The sequence below is a fragment of the Tachyglossus aculeatus genome, chromosome 1 (assembly GCF_015852505.1).
Source record: "Tachyglossus aculeatus isolate mTacAcu1 chromosome 1, mTacAcu1.pri, whole genome shotgun sequence".
Classification (NCBI taxonomy): Eukaryota; Metazoa; Chordata; class Mammalia; order Monotremata; family Tachyglossidae; genus Tachyglossus; species Tachyglossus aculeatus.
In genome coordinates, this window is record NC_052066.1 from 81511810 (window position 1) to 81530440 (window position 18631).

General features: G+C 42.4%; 1 protein-coding gene across 2 annotated transcripts in view; it reads left to right on the top strand.

Moving 5' to 3' along the window:
• ST6GAL1 (ST6 beta-galactoside alpha-2,6-sialyltransferase 1) overlaps positions 1-18631 on the top strand; it is a 143270-nt gene that overhangs the window by 74468 nt on the left and 50171 nt on the right. For both annotated transcript variants that reach the window (XM_038753069.1, XM_038752994.1), the window contains one exon: positions 12754-12851. In XM_038753069.1, coding sequence (XP_038608997.1) covers positions 12754-12851 — 98 coding nt within the window. The remainder of the gene's footprint in view (positions 1-12753; positions 12852-18631) is intronic.

Here is an 18631-nt window from a genome sequence, read left to right on the forward strand (position 1 = left end):
TCCAGATTACCAGGGCAATTTCAAAACCCTCCTCCTCCTCTTAGATTTGTTTTTAAAATCACTTCTGTGTTTTTAGGGTTTTTTTCCTTAAGAAAGATATCCCACAAACCCTCTTTCCATCATGACTTCTCTAACCATTGATGTTTTGAAACCACATCAAATACGTACAGGGCTCAATTCAGTTGGTTTTATCAGTCAGAAGACATCAAATCTTTTATTTGAAAAACTTTCAAGTTTCCTTAATTTTCTACAATTCATTTAACTAAAGAAGATCACAAAGAGTAGGTGGACGTGCTATTTATTTATTTTGATCCTGTGTATTGTAAGGGATTGAGGGGTGGATTAGAATGTGTGGGCTCATTTTCCTTGACAACTGTAAATGTCAGGGAATCTGGGATGTAGTGAACAGGGAAGTGTCGACTAGAAGCAAGCTTGATATTCCTCTTGGAAGAAAAGCGAACTCAGAGTCTATCTCTGAAAGGGGTGATGAAATCAACTCAGCCCGTGTAATAAATATCATGTACAAAACAAAATGTCCAGGGCAGCTTCCAAAAAGACTTGTTGAAGACATTCCACCTTGTTATTACAGGCAGTTAGAATAAGCCTCTCTAAAAATCATGCCACATCATTCATACATTTTATCTGGAATTGAAGTTGTCTTTCACATCTACCCCACTGCCCCCATAGTTTATAGTTGTACTGAAGTTCGACTGGTAAAAGTTAAAATATTGATTTAAAGCAGGTCTGAAAAAGGTAAAACTATGCAAATATGAAAGATAACTCATGCCAAAAGTTACTCGATAAGCATGGTGAAATCATTAACCCACAAGGGCACTTGCTTGCATCCTACACATTTTTTCCACATGTGTAAAGCTCAAAAAAATCTGAGGAATATTTTTATTTTTAAATATAGAAATACTGAAGATATTAGAAAGGATTTGCTAGCAATAGTATAAGCATTTGTTAAGCTCCCACTTGGTGTGACACAGTGTACTATGTATATAATGACATAATTGCATAATTTCTTTTGAAAACCTTTTAATGCACTCTGATCTCGTATAATGAGTAGTTGTTTTAGTTCTTAGCAGGTGGCCAGTGCTGTGTGTAATTCAGTCAGTAATATTTATCGAGCATTCATTGTGTGGTGAGCACTGTACTAAGTGCATTGGCGAGTACTCAAGGATTAATAAAGTTGACAGATACATCAACTAGAGAAGCAGCATAGCTAAGTGGAAAGAGCACGGGCTTTGGAGTCAGAGGTCATGGGTTCAAATACCAGCTCTGCCAATTGTCAGCTGTGTGACTTTGGGCAGGTCACTTAACTTCTCTCTGCCTCAGTTACCTCATCTGTAAAATGGGATTAAGACTGTGAGCCCCCCATGGGACAACCTGATCACCTTGTAACCTCCCTAGCACTTAGAACAGTGCTTTGCGCATAGTAAGTGCTTAACAAATACCAACGCTATTATTATTATTATTATACTTTACTTGCCTACAAAAAACTTTAATGTACAGGGAAAAACAGTCATTAAAATAAACTACAGATTGGGAAAATGGCTGAGTGTAAGAGTATGTGCATATGTGCTATGGGGCTGAGAGCGGGGTGAATTGCAAGTACTTAAGGGGTACAGATCCAATTGCACAAATGATGCAGAGGGGAGAGTGAATGGGTGAAATGAGGGCTAAGTCAGGGAAGAACTCTTGGAGGAGAAGAGATTTTAGGAGAGCTTTGAAGTTGGGGAGAGTGATGTAAGATATTAAGGGTGGGGGGGAGTTCCACGCCAGTGAGAGGGCATGGGTCAGGGGTCAGCGGAGGGACAAGCAAGATCAAGCTACAGTGATTAGGTTGGCAGTGGAGGAGTAAAGTGCGGGTGCTGGATTGTAGTAGGAAGTCAGAGTCGGGAAGTGCTGATTTAATGTATAAAAGCCAATGTAAGGAGTTTCTGTTGTGGAACTGGATAGGTCGATATTGGAGATTTTTGAGAAGTGGGAAGATAGGAAATGAATGTGTTTTAAGAAAATGATTTAGGCAGCAGAGTGAAATATGGACAGAAATGGGGAGAGACAGGTGGCAGAGGCAGGATATGGGCGAGGAGTCGGTGATGAGATAGATGAAATTGAGGCACAGTGAGGAGGTTAGCATTAGAGGAGCGAAGTTTGCGGATTGGGTTGTAGTAGGAGAGTAGCCAGGGGAAGATACAAGTTAATCAGATCGCACATGGGGCTCACTGACAGAAGGCAGGGGGATAAGAAAAGAGGCTGGTGCAGTAATCTAGGCGGGGTTAGGATCAGCATTGCAGCGGTTTGGATGGGTGGACTGTATGCATGCAGTTGTTTCTTTGGTAGAATATTACTCTATTTTCAGATAGGAGCAGGCTGTTGGAAGAACCTCCCATTACTCTGCAGTCACAGTCTCACTGAACATGTAGCAAAAACATGGGTTTTGGCAGAATTGGAGATACCCGTATGTAAGGGCATTTGTGAAAAAAGAGGGCATTGTATAAAGCGATTTAAAAGAAAAAGTGCAATGCATTTACAAGTCCTTTGTAAAGAAGGCATGATCTCAAATGTACATTATTCGAATACTTGAGTTACAGGGGCTAATATAGCCATGCATAAGTGCACAACTTTAATTTTCACTTGTTTACAATTTTACTATCGAAGCTAATTTTTCTCACACTCGAAAAAATTCCAAAAGCGTAGATCTGTGTGGGGGAAACTACTTGTCTGGCCAGAGAATGCAAGACTGAGTTTAAATACAACTCTGCCACAGATTTAACTAATGACTCTGGACCCATCATATAACCATTTTTTTTCTACCACTATTGTGATAGATATTGTAATATTTTACCTATCCACTTAATATCTATCTTTTGTGATAGATATGGTGTTATTCTATCATTTCACTGTTATGAAGTGGACTAATACTGCTAAGGCTCATTGGAGGAGCCTTGAGAAATGATTTTAATATTCACAATAAATAAGAAAAGTTCTCTCAAACAGATAGAACACTGAAATTACTTGAATGGCTACTGATGTTATTTTTCCTCATTTAAAAATTGTGCCTTTTGCATCAACCAACCTACTGTCCATGTTTAAAGACTACATTCATTCATTCAATCGTATTTATTGAGCACTTACTGTGTGCAGAGCACTGTAGTAAGCACTTACATGTACACTGACTTTAAAATGTGTGCTAGTGTTTTAATGAAACAGCAGAAAGTCATCTATATATGCCTCTGTGTACCATCTGTAGAATAACAGTAAAAATGATTCAATCCTTAGGAAAGTAGTCAGTATTTTTTTCTTATAGTCAATCAGTCATATTTTGATCACTTACTGTGTGCATAGCACTCTAAGCACTTGGGAGAATACTATATAACAGAATTCATAGACACATTCCCTGCCCACAAAGAACTAACAATGTAGAGGGGGAGACAGACATTTAATATAAAGAAATTTATAATATGTACATAGGTGCTTTGGGGCTGAGAGTGGGATGAATAAAAGGCACAAATCCAAGTTCAAAAAGGCTTTTAATATCTTTAGTCCAAAAGCATGCACATTATAATATAATTCCTATCCTGTTTTCCTTAGTATTGCAAACAAATAATACTAATTATGGTATTTATTAAGTGCTTTATTAAGGCACTTTACTAAGGGCTCCAGTGGATACAAGCAAACCTGGTTGGACACAGTCGCTGTCCCACATGGGGCTGACAGTCTTAATCCCCATTTTACAGATAGGTAACTGGGGCACAGAGACATGAAGTGACATGCCCCAAATCACACAGCAAACATGTGGTGGAGCAGGGATTAGAACCCCTCCCAAAAAACACACAAACACAATTTTGTTCAAGGGTAGGTGTTAAATGTATTAAAGCAGAGTGAACTCTTTGAGAAATGTGGCAGATCCAAAAATCTCATCCAATTTATATAGTAATTTTCATTCCTGCTATTATTCTTACTTTGTTTTCTGGATTGAAATTTCACTTCATTCCTTCTCACAATGATGATGATGATGATGCAAACGTCGTTCTTCATCAATCAGTGGTATTTATTGAGCGCTTTATTGTTGTTAATATGTCAAGTGCTTGTTTTAACTCCCTACTAATATTACTAGTCAGGATTTTAAAATATTCTAGTCTTTGAATATAAATGTCATTTACTCTTCCTCACCAAAATCGCTGCTAATATAGCTTTCATTCATTCATTCATTCATTCATTCAATCATATTTATTGAGCTCTTACTGTGTGCAGAGCACTGTACTAAGCACTTGGGAAGTACAAGTTGGCAATATATAGAGACAGTCTCTACCCAACAATGAGCTCACAGTCTAGAAGGGGGAGACAGAAAACAAAACAAAATATGTGGACAGGTGTCAAGTCATCAGAATAAATAGAAATAAAGCTAGATTCACATCATTAACAAAATAAATAGAATGGTAAATATGTACAAGTAAAATAACTAGAGTAATAAATCTGTACAAACATATATACAGGTGTTGTGGGAAGCAGAAGGAGGTAGGGCAGGGGGGATGGGGAGGAAGAGAGGAAAAAGGGGACTCAATCTGGGAAAGCCTCCTGGAAGAGGTGAGCTCTCAATAGGGCTTTTAAGGGAGGAAGAGAGCTAGCTTGGCGGATGTGTGGAGGGAGGACATTCCAGGCCAGGGGGAGGTCGTAGGCCAGGAGTCGACGGTGGGACAGGTGAGAATTAGGTACAATGAGGAGGTTAGCGGCAGAGGAGTGGAGGGTGTGGGCTGGGCTGTGGAAGCAGAGAAGGGAGGTGAGGTAGGAGGAGGCGAGGTGATGGAGAGCCTTGAAGCCGAGAGTGAGGAGTTTTTGCTTGATGCGTGGGTTGACTGGCAGCCACTGGAGATTTTTGAGAAGGGGAGTAACATGCCCAGAGCATTTCTGCACAGAGATGATCCGGGCAGCAGCATGAAGTATAGACTGAAGTGGGCAGAGACAGGAGGATGGGGCGTCAGAGAGGAGGCTGATGCAGTAATCCAGTCGGGATAAGATGAGAGATTGAGCCAGCAATCATATTTATTGAATCCTACTTTATTAAATATTTATTTAACTTCTCTGTGCCTGTTACCTCATCTGTAAAATGGGGATTAAGACTGTGAGCCGCACGTGGGACAACCTGATCACCTTGTAACCTCCCCAGCTGTTAGAACAGTGCTTTGCACATAATAAGCACTTAATAAATGCCATCATTATTATTGTTATTATTATTGAGCACATACTGTGTGCCGAGCACTATACTAAGGGAGAGTACAGTACAACAATTAACAGACACATTCCCTGCCCACAATGAGCTTACAGTCTAGAAGGGGGGAGACAGACATTAATATTAATTAATAAATTACAGGTATGTGCATATGTGCTTTGGGGCTGGGAGCCTGGGAGAACAAAGAAAGCAAGTCAGGGTGACAGAGAATGGAGTGGGAGAAGATAAAAAGGGTTGCTTAGTCAAGGAAGACCTCTTGGAGGAGAAGGGGGGGAGAATAATTGTCTGTCGGGTTTGAGGAGGGAGGGCATTTCAGGCCAGAGGCAGGACATGGGCGAGGATTCGGCAGTGAGATAGAAGAGATTGAGGCACAATGAGAAGGCTAGCATTAGAGGAGCGAAGTTTGCAGATTGGGATGTAGTAGGAGAGTAGCCAGGTGAGGTAGGAGGGGGCAAGGTGATTTGAGTGCTTTAAAGCCAGTGGCGAGGGGTTTTTGTTTGATGTGGAGGTGGATAGGTACACACTGGAGTTTTTTGGGGAGTTGGGAGACATATCATTAACGTTTCTATAGAAAAATGATCCAGGCAGCAGAGTGAAGAATGGACTGGAGTCCGGGGAGAGACAAGAGGCTGGGAGGTCAGCAAGAAGGCTGATTCAGTAATCCAGGCAGGATAGGATAAATGATTGTATTTACATTGTATCAGCTTGTATAGAGAGGAAAGGGCAGATTTTAGCCACATTGTGCAGGTGGGACTGAAAGGATTTAGTGATGGATTGAATGTAGCCCCCAAGTCTAGACCTCTGTGTTTCCAGCAATGGACTTTTCTTCTTTCTCTTTTGGTTTCCCTCGTTTTGAAATAGGAAACATCTTGATTCTCAGTTTTGGAATCCCTAATGCAATCTCTGTGTTTCCAGCAATGGACATTTTTTTCTTTCTCTTTTGGTTTCCTTCATTTTGAAATAGGGAACATCTTGATTCTCAATTTTGGAATTCCTAATGCAATCTTTCAACACTGCCAAAATGACAAATTTAAATTTCTTATTTGAGAATGTCATCACATCTACTTATATCTGTATCTCTCAAGAGATTGACTTAAGGGGGAAAGAAAATATAGAATAGAAATAATATGAGAGAATATTTATCAAAAAGCTCTTACGAAAACTTCTGTTGGTTGAAATCTTGCAGTTGAGCAGCATGAATTTTTACTGACTGTACCCAAAAATGCAGCATAACTAGAATCATAGGAACAGAATAGAAAATGAATGTTTTTAAAAAAGTCACCTTTTGTGCTTTTTATTCCGTGGATTTCCCATTGACAGTGGTGAGTCATATTCCTTAATTAATATTGTGTTTGTTAAGCACTTATATTCTCAGCACTGTACTACGCACTAGGGTAGGTACAAGATAATCATGTTGAACACAATCCTTTCCCACAGGGAACTCACAGTCTAAGTAGGAGGGAGTAGGATTTAATCCCCATTTTAGAAATGAGAAAACAGGCACAGAAGAGTTGAGTGACTTGCCCAAGGTCACACAGCAGATGAGTAGCAGAGTCCGGATTAGAACCCAGATCCACTGATTCTCGGTCCCATCCTCTTTCCACTAGGCCACACTGCATTAATATTGTATTTAATAGCCTTCTCACTTGTCTCCCTGCTTCTAGTCTCTCTCTTCCCAAGTCTCTACTTCACCCTGCTAGCCAGATTAGTTTTCTAAAACCCCATTTTGCAAGTTTTTTCCAGTCCTTATAAACCTTCAATGGTTGTGCATTCCTCTTCGTGCCTCTGAGAACAACAACTTACACACCTTACTATGTAAGCACTTACACATTTACATATTCATTTTCCTTTACTCCCTGTAAATTATTTTGTATCTGTCTCCTCTGCTCGGCTGTAAGCTTAATAGTAGGGGTCATGTCTTCTAACTCTAATTGTACTCTTCCAAGCACTTAGTACAGTGCACTGCACAGAATAAATCCTCAAGAAATACTATTTATTTCCTGCTAACTTAAATACCACAGTTGCCCATTTTCTCTCTTCTCACAGAGTAGAGGAAATACAATGAATCAGTGCAACATATAGGAAATCCCATTAGGGCTTTTGTTGCTCTAATAGCAACTAAAATAATCTTTGCTATTTTAGGCTCACTACACAAATACACGACATAAGATAACCAAACGTTTCACGCCTCTTCAAACTCAATTACAGTCTGAAGCCAAAGGTCATCACTGCTAAAAGCACATTTTATAAGAAAATAAACAAATCAAATGGCACCTCATCTCTGGCCACTGTGTATATTGATACACCTAAGAATTTAGTGAGCATGTACTAAGCAAATATTATGACTATCACTGAACATTAATCAGTGAACATGAACAATAATTGCATTTGAATGGACCTTTGAGCATTCAAAATTCTACATTTTTAACTTGAGATGTGATGTAAATCTAGGAATTAATAACTTTTAGGAGCTTTAGGTAGATGTCTCAAATGCTAAGGGAAGCTAGCTATATAGGACTAGAAAAATTATTATTAAGCAACGTTTGAGGAGGCAGATGGTGAAAATGATATGTGAATAGTAAAAGAAGTGCTGTGTCAGATGGGGCAGTTTAGAACTGCCAACATCCAGTAGCCATCTGAGATTTTTCTGAGCACTCAGAGTTGAAACTCTCTCTTTTTTTATTGGAGTTGCAAGGGGATTGGAAGTTTCCAAAGGCTAAACGTGGAAACTGGCCACAAATTTATATGTGCTATTTAATCAATCGATCATATTTATTGAGCACTTTCTGTGAGCAGAGCATTATATTAAGTACTTAGGAAAGGACAGTATAATAGAGTTGGTAGACACATTCCCTGCCCACAAGGACTTTACCATTAGAGGGGGAGACAGACAATGATAGTAATTAAGTATGGATATGTACTTAATCAATGAATCATATTTATTGAATGCTTACTATGTGCAGGGCACTTTTACTAAGTGCTTGGGAGAGTACAACAGAATTAGCAGACACATTCCCTACCCATATAGAGTTGAGAAGCAGCGTGTCTCAGTGGAAAGAGCCTGTGCTTTGGAGTCAGAGGTCATGGGTTCGAATCCTTGCTCTGCCATTTGTCAGCTGTGTGACTTTGGGCAAGTCACTTCACTTCTCTGTGCCTCGGTGACCTCATCTGTAAAATGAAGATTAAGATTGTGAGCCCCCCGTGGGACAACCTGATAATCTTATAACCTCCCCAGTGCTTAGAACAGTGCTTTGCATATAGTAAGCGCTTAATAAATGCCATTATTATGATTATTATTTAAAGTCTGGGGTGGGGGAGAGTGCCATGGGGTTGAGGGAGGGGTGAATAGAGGGTACAAATCTAAGTGCAAGGGTGATGCAGAAGGGAGTAGGAGAAGAGGAAATAAGGGCTTAGTTGGGGGGTCCTCTAGACTGTAAGCTCATTGTGGGCAGAGAATATGTCTGTTTACTGTTACATTGTATTGTCCCAAGCGCTTAGTACAGAGCTCAGCACACAGTAAGTGCTTAATAAATATGATTGAATGAATGGAAGGCCTTTTGGAGTCAGTGTGCCTTCAATAAGGCTTTGAAAATGGAGAGAATGATCCTCTATTGGATACATCTATCCAATCTGTCTAGGCCAGAGACAGGGTGTGGGCAAGGGTTCAGTGGCAAGATAGACAAGATCGAGGTGCAGTGAGCGTGTTGGCATTAGAGGAGAGAAGTGTGTGAACTGGGTTGTAGAAGTAAATCATAGATGTAATATAGGAGGGTGTAAGGTGTTTGCTTTAAAGCTGATGGTAAGGAGTGTCTGTTACATGTGTAGGTGGATGGACAACCACTGGAGGTGGGAAACATGGACTGAACATTTTTATAGAAAAATGATCCAGGCAGCTCTGTGATGTATAGACTCAAGTAGAGAGAGACTGGAGGCAGGGAGTTCAGCGAAGAGGCTGATGCAGTAATCAAGGTGGGATAGGATAAATGCTTGGCTTAACTTGGTAGCAGTTTGTATGGAGAGGAAAGGGCAGATCTTAGTGATGTTGTGAAGACTGAACCAATAGGATTTAGTGGCAGATTGAATATGTGGGTTAAATGAGAGAGGTGAGTAGAGAATAACTCCAAGGTTACGGGCTTGTGAGACAGGAAGGATGGTGGTGCCATCTACTGTGATGGGAAAGTCAACGGGAGGACAGAGTTTGGGTGGAAAGATGAGAAGCTCTGATTTGGACATGTTAAGTTTGAGGGGTCAGCAGGACATCCAGGTAGAGATGTCTTGAAGGCAGGAAGAAATGTGAGACTGCAAGGAGGAGAGAGATAATAATAATAATAATAGTGGTATTTGTTAAGTGCTTACTATGTGCAAAGCACTGTTCTAAGCACTGAGGGGGATACAAGGTGATCAGGTTGTCCCAGGTGGAGCTCACAGTCTTAATCATGCTATCATTATTACTAATCCCCATTTTACAGATGAGGTAACTGAGGCACCAAGAAGTTAAGTGACTTGCCCAAAGCCACACAGCTGACAAGTGGCAGATCTGGGATTAGAACCCATGACTTCTGATTCCCAAGCCTGGGCTCTTTCCACTGAGCCACGCTTGGTTTGGAGATATAGATTTGGGAATCATCTACACAGAGATGGTAGCTGAATCCATAAAAGTGAATGTGTACTCCAAGGGAGTGACTGTTGATGGAGAATAGAAGGAGACACGGAACTGAGTGTTGTGGGGTTCCCACAGTTAAGGGGTGGGAGACAGAAGAGGAGCCTGTGAAAGAGACTGAGATTAAGAGGCCAAAGAGTTAAGAGGAGAACCATGAGAGGACAGTGTCTGTGAAGCCAAGGGTGGATAATGTTTCCAGGAGGAGGGGGTGGCCATAGTGTCCAAGGCAGCTGAGAAATTGAGGAGGTTTAGGATGGAATAGAGTCCATTGCATTTGGCAAGGAGATCATTGCTGATCTTTGAGAGAGCAGTTTCTGTGGAGTGAAGGTGGCGGAAGTCAGATTGGAAGGGGTCAAAGAGAGAATTGGAAGAGTGGAAGTGTAGGCAGTGGAAGTGGAGAAGACATGCACAAGGAATTTGAAGAGGCCAAGTGCTTAGTACGGTGTTCTACACACAGTAAGCGCTCAATAGATACAATTGAATGAAGGAATGGTAGTGGGAGATGGGTAGATAACTGGAGGGAGTCATGGGGTCAACAGAGGGTATTTTTAGGAATCCGCATACATGAATGTGTTTGAAAGCAATGGGGAAGAAGGTATTACAGAGTGAACAATTGAAGACGTTCAACAGGGAAGGGGCAAATATTTTGATAAGCTGGGAAAGGATGGGGTCAGAGGTGCAAGTGAAGGGAGTGGATTTTGAGAGAAGGCAGGAGATGGCCTCTTAAGATACTGCTGGGAAAGATGTGCAGTCACTGTCCCACATGGGGGTCATAATCTAAATAGGAGGGAGGAGGATTTAATCTACATTTTAAAGCTGAGGAATCTGAGGTACAGAGAAGTTAAGTGACTTGCACAGGGTCACATGGAAAGCAATTGACAAAGCTCGGATTAGAATCCAGGTCCCTTGATTCCCAGACCCATGCTTTTTTTACTAGCCACATTGCTTCTCATTTTCTTATAACTTGAGGAAATTAGATGGAGTCAAAAGGTCAGTGGTCTCTGGTGCTTAGGATAGAGTTCTGGGGAGGGAGGGTGTGGGAGAGAAAGCAGATGTGAAGGTTGTGGTCAGATAGAGAAATTTCAGAGTTGGTGAGGGTAGGGTTTGCTGTGACTGGAGATGGTGATGTAAAATGTGTGTCAGTCAGTCATATTTATTGAGCACTTACTGTGTGCAAAGCATTGTACTAAGTGCTTGGGAGAATATAATTCAACAATAAACAGACACATTCCCTGCCCACAACGAGCTTACAGTCTAGATGGGGAGACAGACACTAATATGAATAAATAAATTATGGATGTATATATAAGTGGTCTGGGAGGAGGGATGAATAAAGGGAACAAGTCAGGGTGACACAGAAGGGCGTGGGAGAAGGGGAAAGGGGAGCTTAATCAGAAAAGTCCTCTTGGAGGAGATAGGCCTTCAATAAGGCTTTGAAGGTGGAGAGAGTAATTATCTCTTGAATATGAGGATCGAAGGTGTTCCAGGCCAGAGGTAGGATGTGGGCAAGAGGTCCTCGGTGAGCTAGAGGAGATGGAGGTACAGTGAAAAGGTTAGCATTAGAGAAACGGGCTGGGTGATAGTAGGCAAGTAGCTAGGGGAGGTAGGAGGGGGCAAAGTGATTAAGTGCTTTGAAGCCGCTGATAAAGAGTTTTTGTTTGATATGGAAGTGGATGGGAAACCACCAGGGGTTCTTGAGGAGTGGGGAAACATGGCCTGAAGGTTGTGGAAAAATGATCTGAACAGCAGAGTGAAGCATGGACTGGAGTGGAGAGAAACAGGAGGATGGGAATCAAGCAAAGTCTCCTCACTCTTGGCTTCAAGGCTCTCTGTCACCTCGCCCCCTTCTACCTCACCTCCCTTCTCTCCTACAGCGCACCCTGCACCCTCTGCTCCTCTGCCACTAGCCTCCTCACTGTGCCTCGTTCTCACCTGTCCCACCATCCACCCCCAGCCCACGTCCTCCCCCTGGCCTTGAATGCCCTCCCTCCACACATCCGCCAAGCTAGTTCTCTTCCTCCCTTCAAAACCCTACTGAGAACTCACCTCCTCCAGGAGGCCTTCCCAGACTGAGCCCTCTTTTCCCTCTCCTTCTCCCCAACCCCCCTGCCCTACCTCCTTCACCTCCCGACAGCACTTGTATATATTTGTACAGATTTATTATTCTATTTATTTTGTTAATAATGTGCATCTAGCTTTCATTCTATTTGTTCTGATGATTTTGAAACCTGTCTACATGTTTTGTTTTGTTGTCTGTCTCCCCCTTCTAGACTGTGAGCCCGTTGTTGGGTAGGGACTGTCTCTACATTTTGCCGACTGTACTTACCAAGCACTTAGTACAGTGTTCTGCACACAGTAAGCTCTCAATAAATATAATTGAACGAATGAATCAATCAATCAATTAAGTGCCCCAGAGAGAAGAGGGTTTAGCTGTGGGGCCCTGGAGGAGCCCATCTTGCTGAATATAGAGTTGGAGTGAGAGGTGGAGGTTGGTCTCCAGTCCTCCCAATAGAGTGGGAGAGACTGTAAAACTAATTCACAGAGGAAATTATCAAGAGAAGTCTTACAGGAATGAACATTTCCTATAAGGAGGAAAGTGAACTGTGAAAATTAGCTGTCCTTCGATTGTCTCTTTTCCATGGAGAAAGAATTGAGGGGAAACAGCTTAAAGAACCCCTCCAGCCTGTCCTGGCCCTTCTTTCTACTGGAGAGCTGAGTAAAAGCTCCCTAAACTGTCTTGACAAATAATGTCATTGTTTTTCACTGTTATTATCACTAGACTGTCACACTTAATTTTCTCACTTTCTTTATCTGTTGGCTTCCCTAATTGTCTTCTCTTGTTCTCCATGACTTGCAGACAGCCACGATGCCGTCCTGAGATTTAATGGTGCTCCTACAGAAGGATTTCAGAATGATGTAGGAGAGAAGACAACAGTCCGCCTCATTAATTCCCAGGTAAATCTGCTAGGTTGAGAGACCGAGGAAGGGTGCTCAAATACAGGTAACCCAGCATGTACTGGGTAAACTGTAACTATTAACTGAACTTTTAATGATATTTTCTAAGTGCATATTAATATCAATATTATTATCAATAATAATAATAATTGTGGTATTTGTTAAGTGCTTACTATGTGCTAAGCACTGTACTAAGCACTGGGCTGGTTACAAGCAAATCGGGTTGGGCACAGTTGTCCCACGTGGGGCTCACAATCTCAGTCCCCATTTTACAGATGAGGTAACTGAGGCACAGAGAAGTGAAATGACTTGCCCAAGGTCACAAAGCAGACAAGTGACAGAGCCAGGATTAGAAACCATGACTTTCTGACTCCTAGGTCCCTGGTCTTTCCACTGGCCATGCTGCTTATTATGTTCCCGGCACTGTATAAGCACCGAGGTAGATCTGAGATAATCAGGTTGGACCCAGTCCGTCTCAGGGGTTCACAGTCTTAAAGCCCCATTTTACAGATGAGGTACCTGAGGCACAGAGAAGTTAATCGACTTGTCCAAGGTCACATAGCAGACAAGTGTTGGAGCCGGGATCACAACCCAGATTATCTGATTCCCAGGCCCGTGATCTTTCCAATAGCCAATGCTGCTTCTCAAGCTAAGCTGTCCCTTCACATAGAGTATGGGAAAAGCTGCTGAAGTTTCAAGAACACACCTCTCCCCCATTCTGCAGGGGAAAAATCCTATCACTCACTTGACATAAGCTGAAGCACTACCAATTTCAGGGGAGGAAACAGACAAGGAGGTGCGTTAATCAATCAATCAATCAGTCATATTTATTGAGCACTTATTGTGTGCAGAGCACTGTACTAAGCGCTTGGGAAGTACAAGTTGGCAACATATAGAGACAGTCCCTACCCAACAGTGGGCTCACTGTCTAAAAGGGGGAGAAAGTTAAGAAAGTTAAGAAAGTGGGGAGTCATCCCTCACCAGGAAAAGGGCTCTGATCTGCAGTGGCAGTGAAACTATTTAGAGGAGTCTAGCAGTGTTTCTGGGGTTAACTCCTGGTTCAATAAAGGGGTGAATACCAGATCAGGGATAGGCAAATCTAGTTTAAGATTCTGTTGCACAATTACCTTGCTTTTGAAACCCCAATCCTAGTCAATAAATAACTAACTGTAGTGGGGAGTCAATGCCAAACTCTCTTCTCTGCAGTGTCTCGTGACTTTTTTTCCGGTTTTTGTAAAGTGCTTATTATGTGGCACACATGGTATTAAGTGCTGCGGTAGATACAGGCTTATCAGATTGGACACAGTCCATTTCCTACATATGGCTCATAGTCTAAATATCCATTTTCCAGATGAGGTAACTGAGGCACAGAGAAGTGACTTGACTTGCCTAAGGTCACACAGCAGACAAGTGGCAAGTCAGGATTAGAACCCAGGTCCTTCGACTCCCAGGCCTGTGCTCTAACCAGTAGGTGGCATTTCCTATGCAAACACTGAGGCCAGTGCTCTAACCATTAGGCAGCATTAACTATGCAAACACTGTACTTACTACTTGAAAGAATACATTTGACTTGATACACATAATTCTCACCCTCAGGGAGCTTACAGTTTAGTGCAGGAGACAGACCAACATGATGCAGCAATTCATTCCCCTAGGTTAGGTTTAGCACGCTTGGAGTCTCTGATCCCCCACCCCAACTTGACGACAGGAGTGACATGTCACTCTGCTGACAAGGATGTCCCAGAGTAAGAATTTGCCCCTCTGGTCCAAACACAAGTTAAAAGCACCCACATGCATGGATAGTGCATTATATAGAGAGGAAGCGGCAGAGTTTTTATAAAGAATATGTATGTAAGTGCTGTGGGAGGAGGCATAGGATCAAAGTGTTTAAGGGAAAGGTATCCACATGTATAGGGTAATACAGAAGGGACAGCTGGGATAGACACAAGGTAATCAGGATGGACAAAGTCCCTGTCCCTCTTCAGCTCACAGTTTAAGTAATAATAATAATGGTATTTGTTAAGTGCTTACTATGTGCAAAGCACTGTTCTAAATGCTGGGGAGGACAAAAGGTAATCAGGTTGTCCCACATGGGGCTCACAGTCTTAATCCCCATTTTACAGATGAGGTAACTGAGGCGCAGAGAAGTTAAGTGGCTTGCCCAAAGTCACAAAGCTGACAAGTGGCAGAGCTGGGATTTGAACCCATAACCTCTGACTCCAAAGCCCAGGCTCTTTCCATTGAGCCACGCTGCTTCCCAAGTAGGAGGGAGAGCAGGCATTCAATCCCCATTTTAAAGATGGGGAAATTGAGGCACAGAGCAATGAAGTGAATTGTTCAAAAGCATACAGACAGTAAGTGGCAGAGCTGGGATTAGAACCTAGGTCCTCTGATTCCCAGGCTCCTGTTCTTTCCACCAGACCCCAAAGTGTAACAGGTGGCTGTAAGTATGTAAGTTCTGAGACTTTATCTGGGATGAACTGCCCTGAGGAAAAGAAACTTAATTGTTTGTTTACTTAATTAGACTGTGAGCTCCATGAAGGAAAGGAACTGTGTCCAACCTAATTCATTTGTGCCTACTCTGGTACTTAGAACAGTGTTTAATGCATACTAAAGCACTTCACAAATGCCATTAAAAAAATTGGGAAATACTTCTGGAGGTGGGATTCAGGAGAGCATTGAAGGAGGGCAGAGCTATGTTATGCCAGATTTGAATTAGCAAAATGTTCCAGGTAGCAAGGGAGGAGGAAAGTGGGGTTGAGAAGGAAGCACAATGAAAAGGTTAGCTTGGGAGTAATGGCCAGTGTGGACTTGGAAGAGAATTGATGAGTAAATGGGGGAGAACTGAGGGGCAGCCTGAAGGCTAAGGCTTTGGAGTTTCTCCTTGATGAAGAGATCTTTTTTGAGAAGTGGGGATGTGTATGAAGAATGACTTTTTAGAAATGTGGAGAATCAGCTGGCCTGGTTGGTAAAGCCACAGGCCTAGGAGTTGGAAGAATTTGGTTTTTAATCCCAGCTTTGCCACCTGCCTGCTGTGTGACCCCGGCCAAATCACTTGATGTCTCTGTGCCTCAGTTCCCTCATCTGTGAAATGGCGACTGAGACTGTGAGACCTATGTGGGACAGGGATTTGGTCCAACCTGATTGTCTTGGATCTACCCCAGCACTTAGTACAATTCCTGGCACCAACTAAACACTTCAGTATTATGATGATGAAAATGATGATGATCCTTTCGTAAAAGTGAACTATGGATAGAAGAGGCTGGAGGCAGGAGTCTAGTAGTAAACTGGTTTGCACCTGGGCCCAGGAGATGGCCATTTGAATGGAGTGGAAGGAGCGGATCTGGGAAATAATCATGGAGGAAAATCCTGCAGGATTTAGCAACAAGCTAAATGTGAGAGACCAGAATGGTTGTCAGCCCGATGAAGAGACTGGTGATGCCGTCAACTGTATTGGGAAAGCAAGGTGAAGGAATAGAATTGGTAAGGAAGATAAGGAGTTTGGCTTTGGACGGGGGTGAACGGGACAGCCTTGTGGAGGCTGGAGGATTTGTGAGATTGCAGAGGAGGTGAGAGGTCACAGTGAGCAAGATAGTCTTGTGAGTCATCTGTTCGGTAGTTGAAGCCACAGGAGTGGATGAGCTCCTTGAGGAATGAAAAGTGATAAGTGTAGAGCGATCACTTCCAAAATTATGGTCCGGGAGACTACAGCATGGTGTATCCTTGTAGACAATCTAAAGAAATGATCCAAAAACTGCGCTGAAATGGAAAAAAATCTATCCCGACTGTAGAATCAATCAGTCAATCAAACAAATTTATTGAGCTCTTACTATGTTCAGAGCATTGTATTGAGCACTTGGGAGAGTACCATACAACAAAATCAGCAGATGTGTTCCCAGCCCATAGCGAGCTTACGATCTAGAGGAAGTTTACAATCTAGGCTTACTGTCTACTCTATAAAAGTCATTTCCTGAATCTTATAAAACTCTAGACAAAGCACATAGCCTCTGGTGCACTTTAAAGTACTTAATTTCATGCCAGAACATTGATTGAAACAGCCTAAATTGATGTCATCCTCAAAATGTGATTGCCCAGAAATTACCTAAAGGCCAAGGAGGCATTTCCGCTCTCAGTGAGAGTGAGGCCAACATATCTCTTGGTTTAGCCCAGTTATACAAGAACAGTTTGGGATAGCAGTGATATTGTCTTCCATCAAGGACAGCAGTCGAAACTCTGTCCTGATTTCAGGGTCGAGAAACTGCATAGAGGAATTGATTCTGATGCAAATTGTTTCTGAGCACCAACCACTGACACTCATCTCTGCCAGTCATGTTCCCACCAGGGCACAGAGTGGAAGGAGTGAGAAGCAGCATGATCTAGTGGAAGAAGCACAGGCCTGGGAATCAGAGGATCTGGGTTCTGATCCCAGCTCTGTCACTTGTCTGCTGTGTGACCATGGACAAGTCACTTCTCTGTTCCTCACCTGGAAAATGGGGATTAAATCCTATTCCTTACTACATAGACTGCAAGCCCCATATAAGATAAGAACTGTGCCCATTATCTACCCCAACACTTAGTACATAACCAGGAACATAGTGAGTGCTTAACAAATACCATTAAGGGTAAAAAACAAAAAGGGATGAGCCAGAGTGCAGCACATCACAAAGTGCATGTGATGTTGTTTTTTTTTTTTTTTTTTTACTTCGAAGACCCATTTAAGACCAAGGCGACTGCAGCACAGTGCTGAGGCTGTGCTCTAGTTCCTTTGTAGTCACTCCAGTCTTTGTGCATGTTGGCCAGCTATTTAAAAAATATATATAAAAAAAAAATTCCTGCTGGCCCTATCTAGTCCCAGAATGGTCTAGGCAGTTCTTCAATCAGGACCCTCAGCACTGAAGACTTAACAGCATCAGGCAGAACCAGGACTAATAGTAGTGGTGGTTTTTATGTTCTTACCATGTGTAAAGCACTGTACTAAACACTGGGGTTGATATAATAATAATAATAATAATGATGGCATTTGTTAAGCACTTACTATGTGAAAAGCACTGTTCTAAGCACTGAGGGGGGATACAGGGTGATCAGATTGTCCCACGTGGGGCTCACAGTCTTAATCCCCATTTTACAGATGAGGTAACTGAGGCCCAGAAAAGTTAAGTGACTTGCCCAAGGCCACACAGCAGACATGTGGTGGAGGCGGGATTAGAACCCATGACCTCTGACTCCCAGCCCCGGGCTCTTTCCATTGAGCCATGCTGCAATATAAGTAGTTTGGACATAATCCCTGTTCTATGTGGTGCTCTCAGTCTGAGAGGAAAGGAGAGCAAGTATTTTACCCCCATTTTTCAGATGAGGAAACTGAAGCACAGAGAAGTTGTGACTTCCCCAAGGTCACAGCAGCACTTAGAACAGTGCTCAGTGCTTAGGACAGTGCTTGGCACATAGAAAGCACTTAACAAATACCATCATTAATATTATTATTACAGCAGGCAAGTGGTGCTGCCAGAATTAGAACCCAGGGCCTCTGACTCCAAAGACTGTGACCATTCTAGTAGGTCTTGCTGCAACCAGTACAGTCAATCAATGAGAAAGTGGTATTTATTGAGTGCTTACTGTGTGCAGAGCACTGTACTAAGCATGGAATTGCAGATGAATTGTCAAAAGGTTTAGTCGCTTGTTAGCTGTATTTTTACCTGTTCTACAAGCATTGATCAAGTTTTTCATCTGCGGAAAAATAAAATCTACTAGGAGTCTCCCTGTCTCATGAGTCTGAGTTGTCC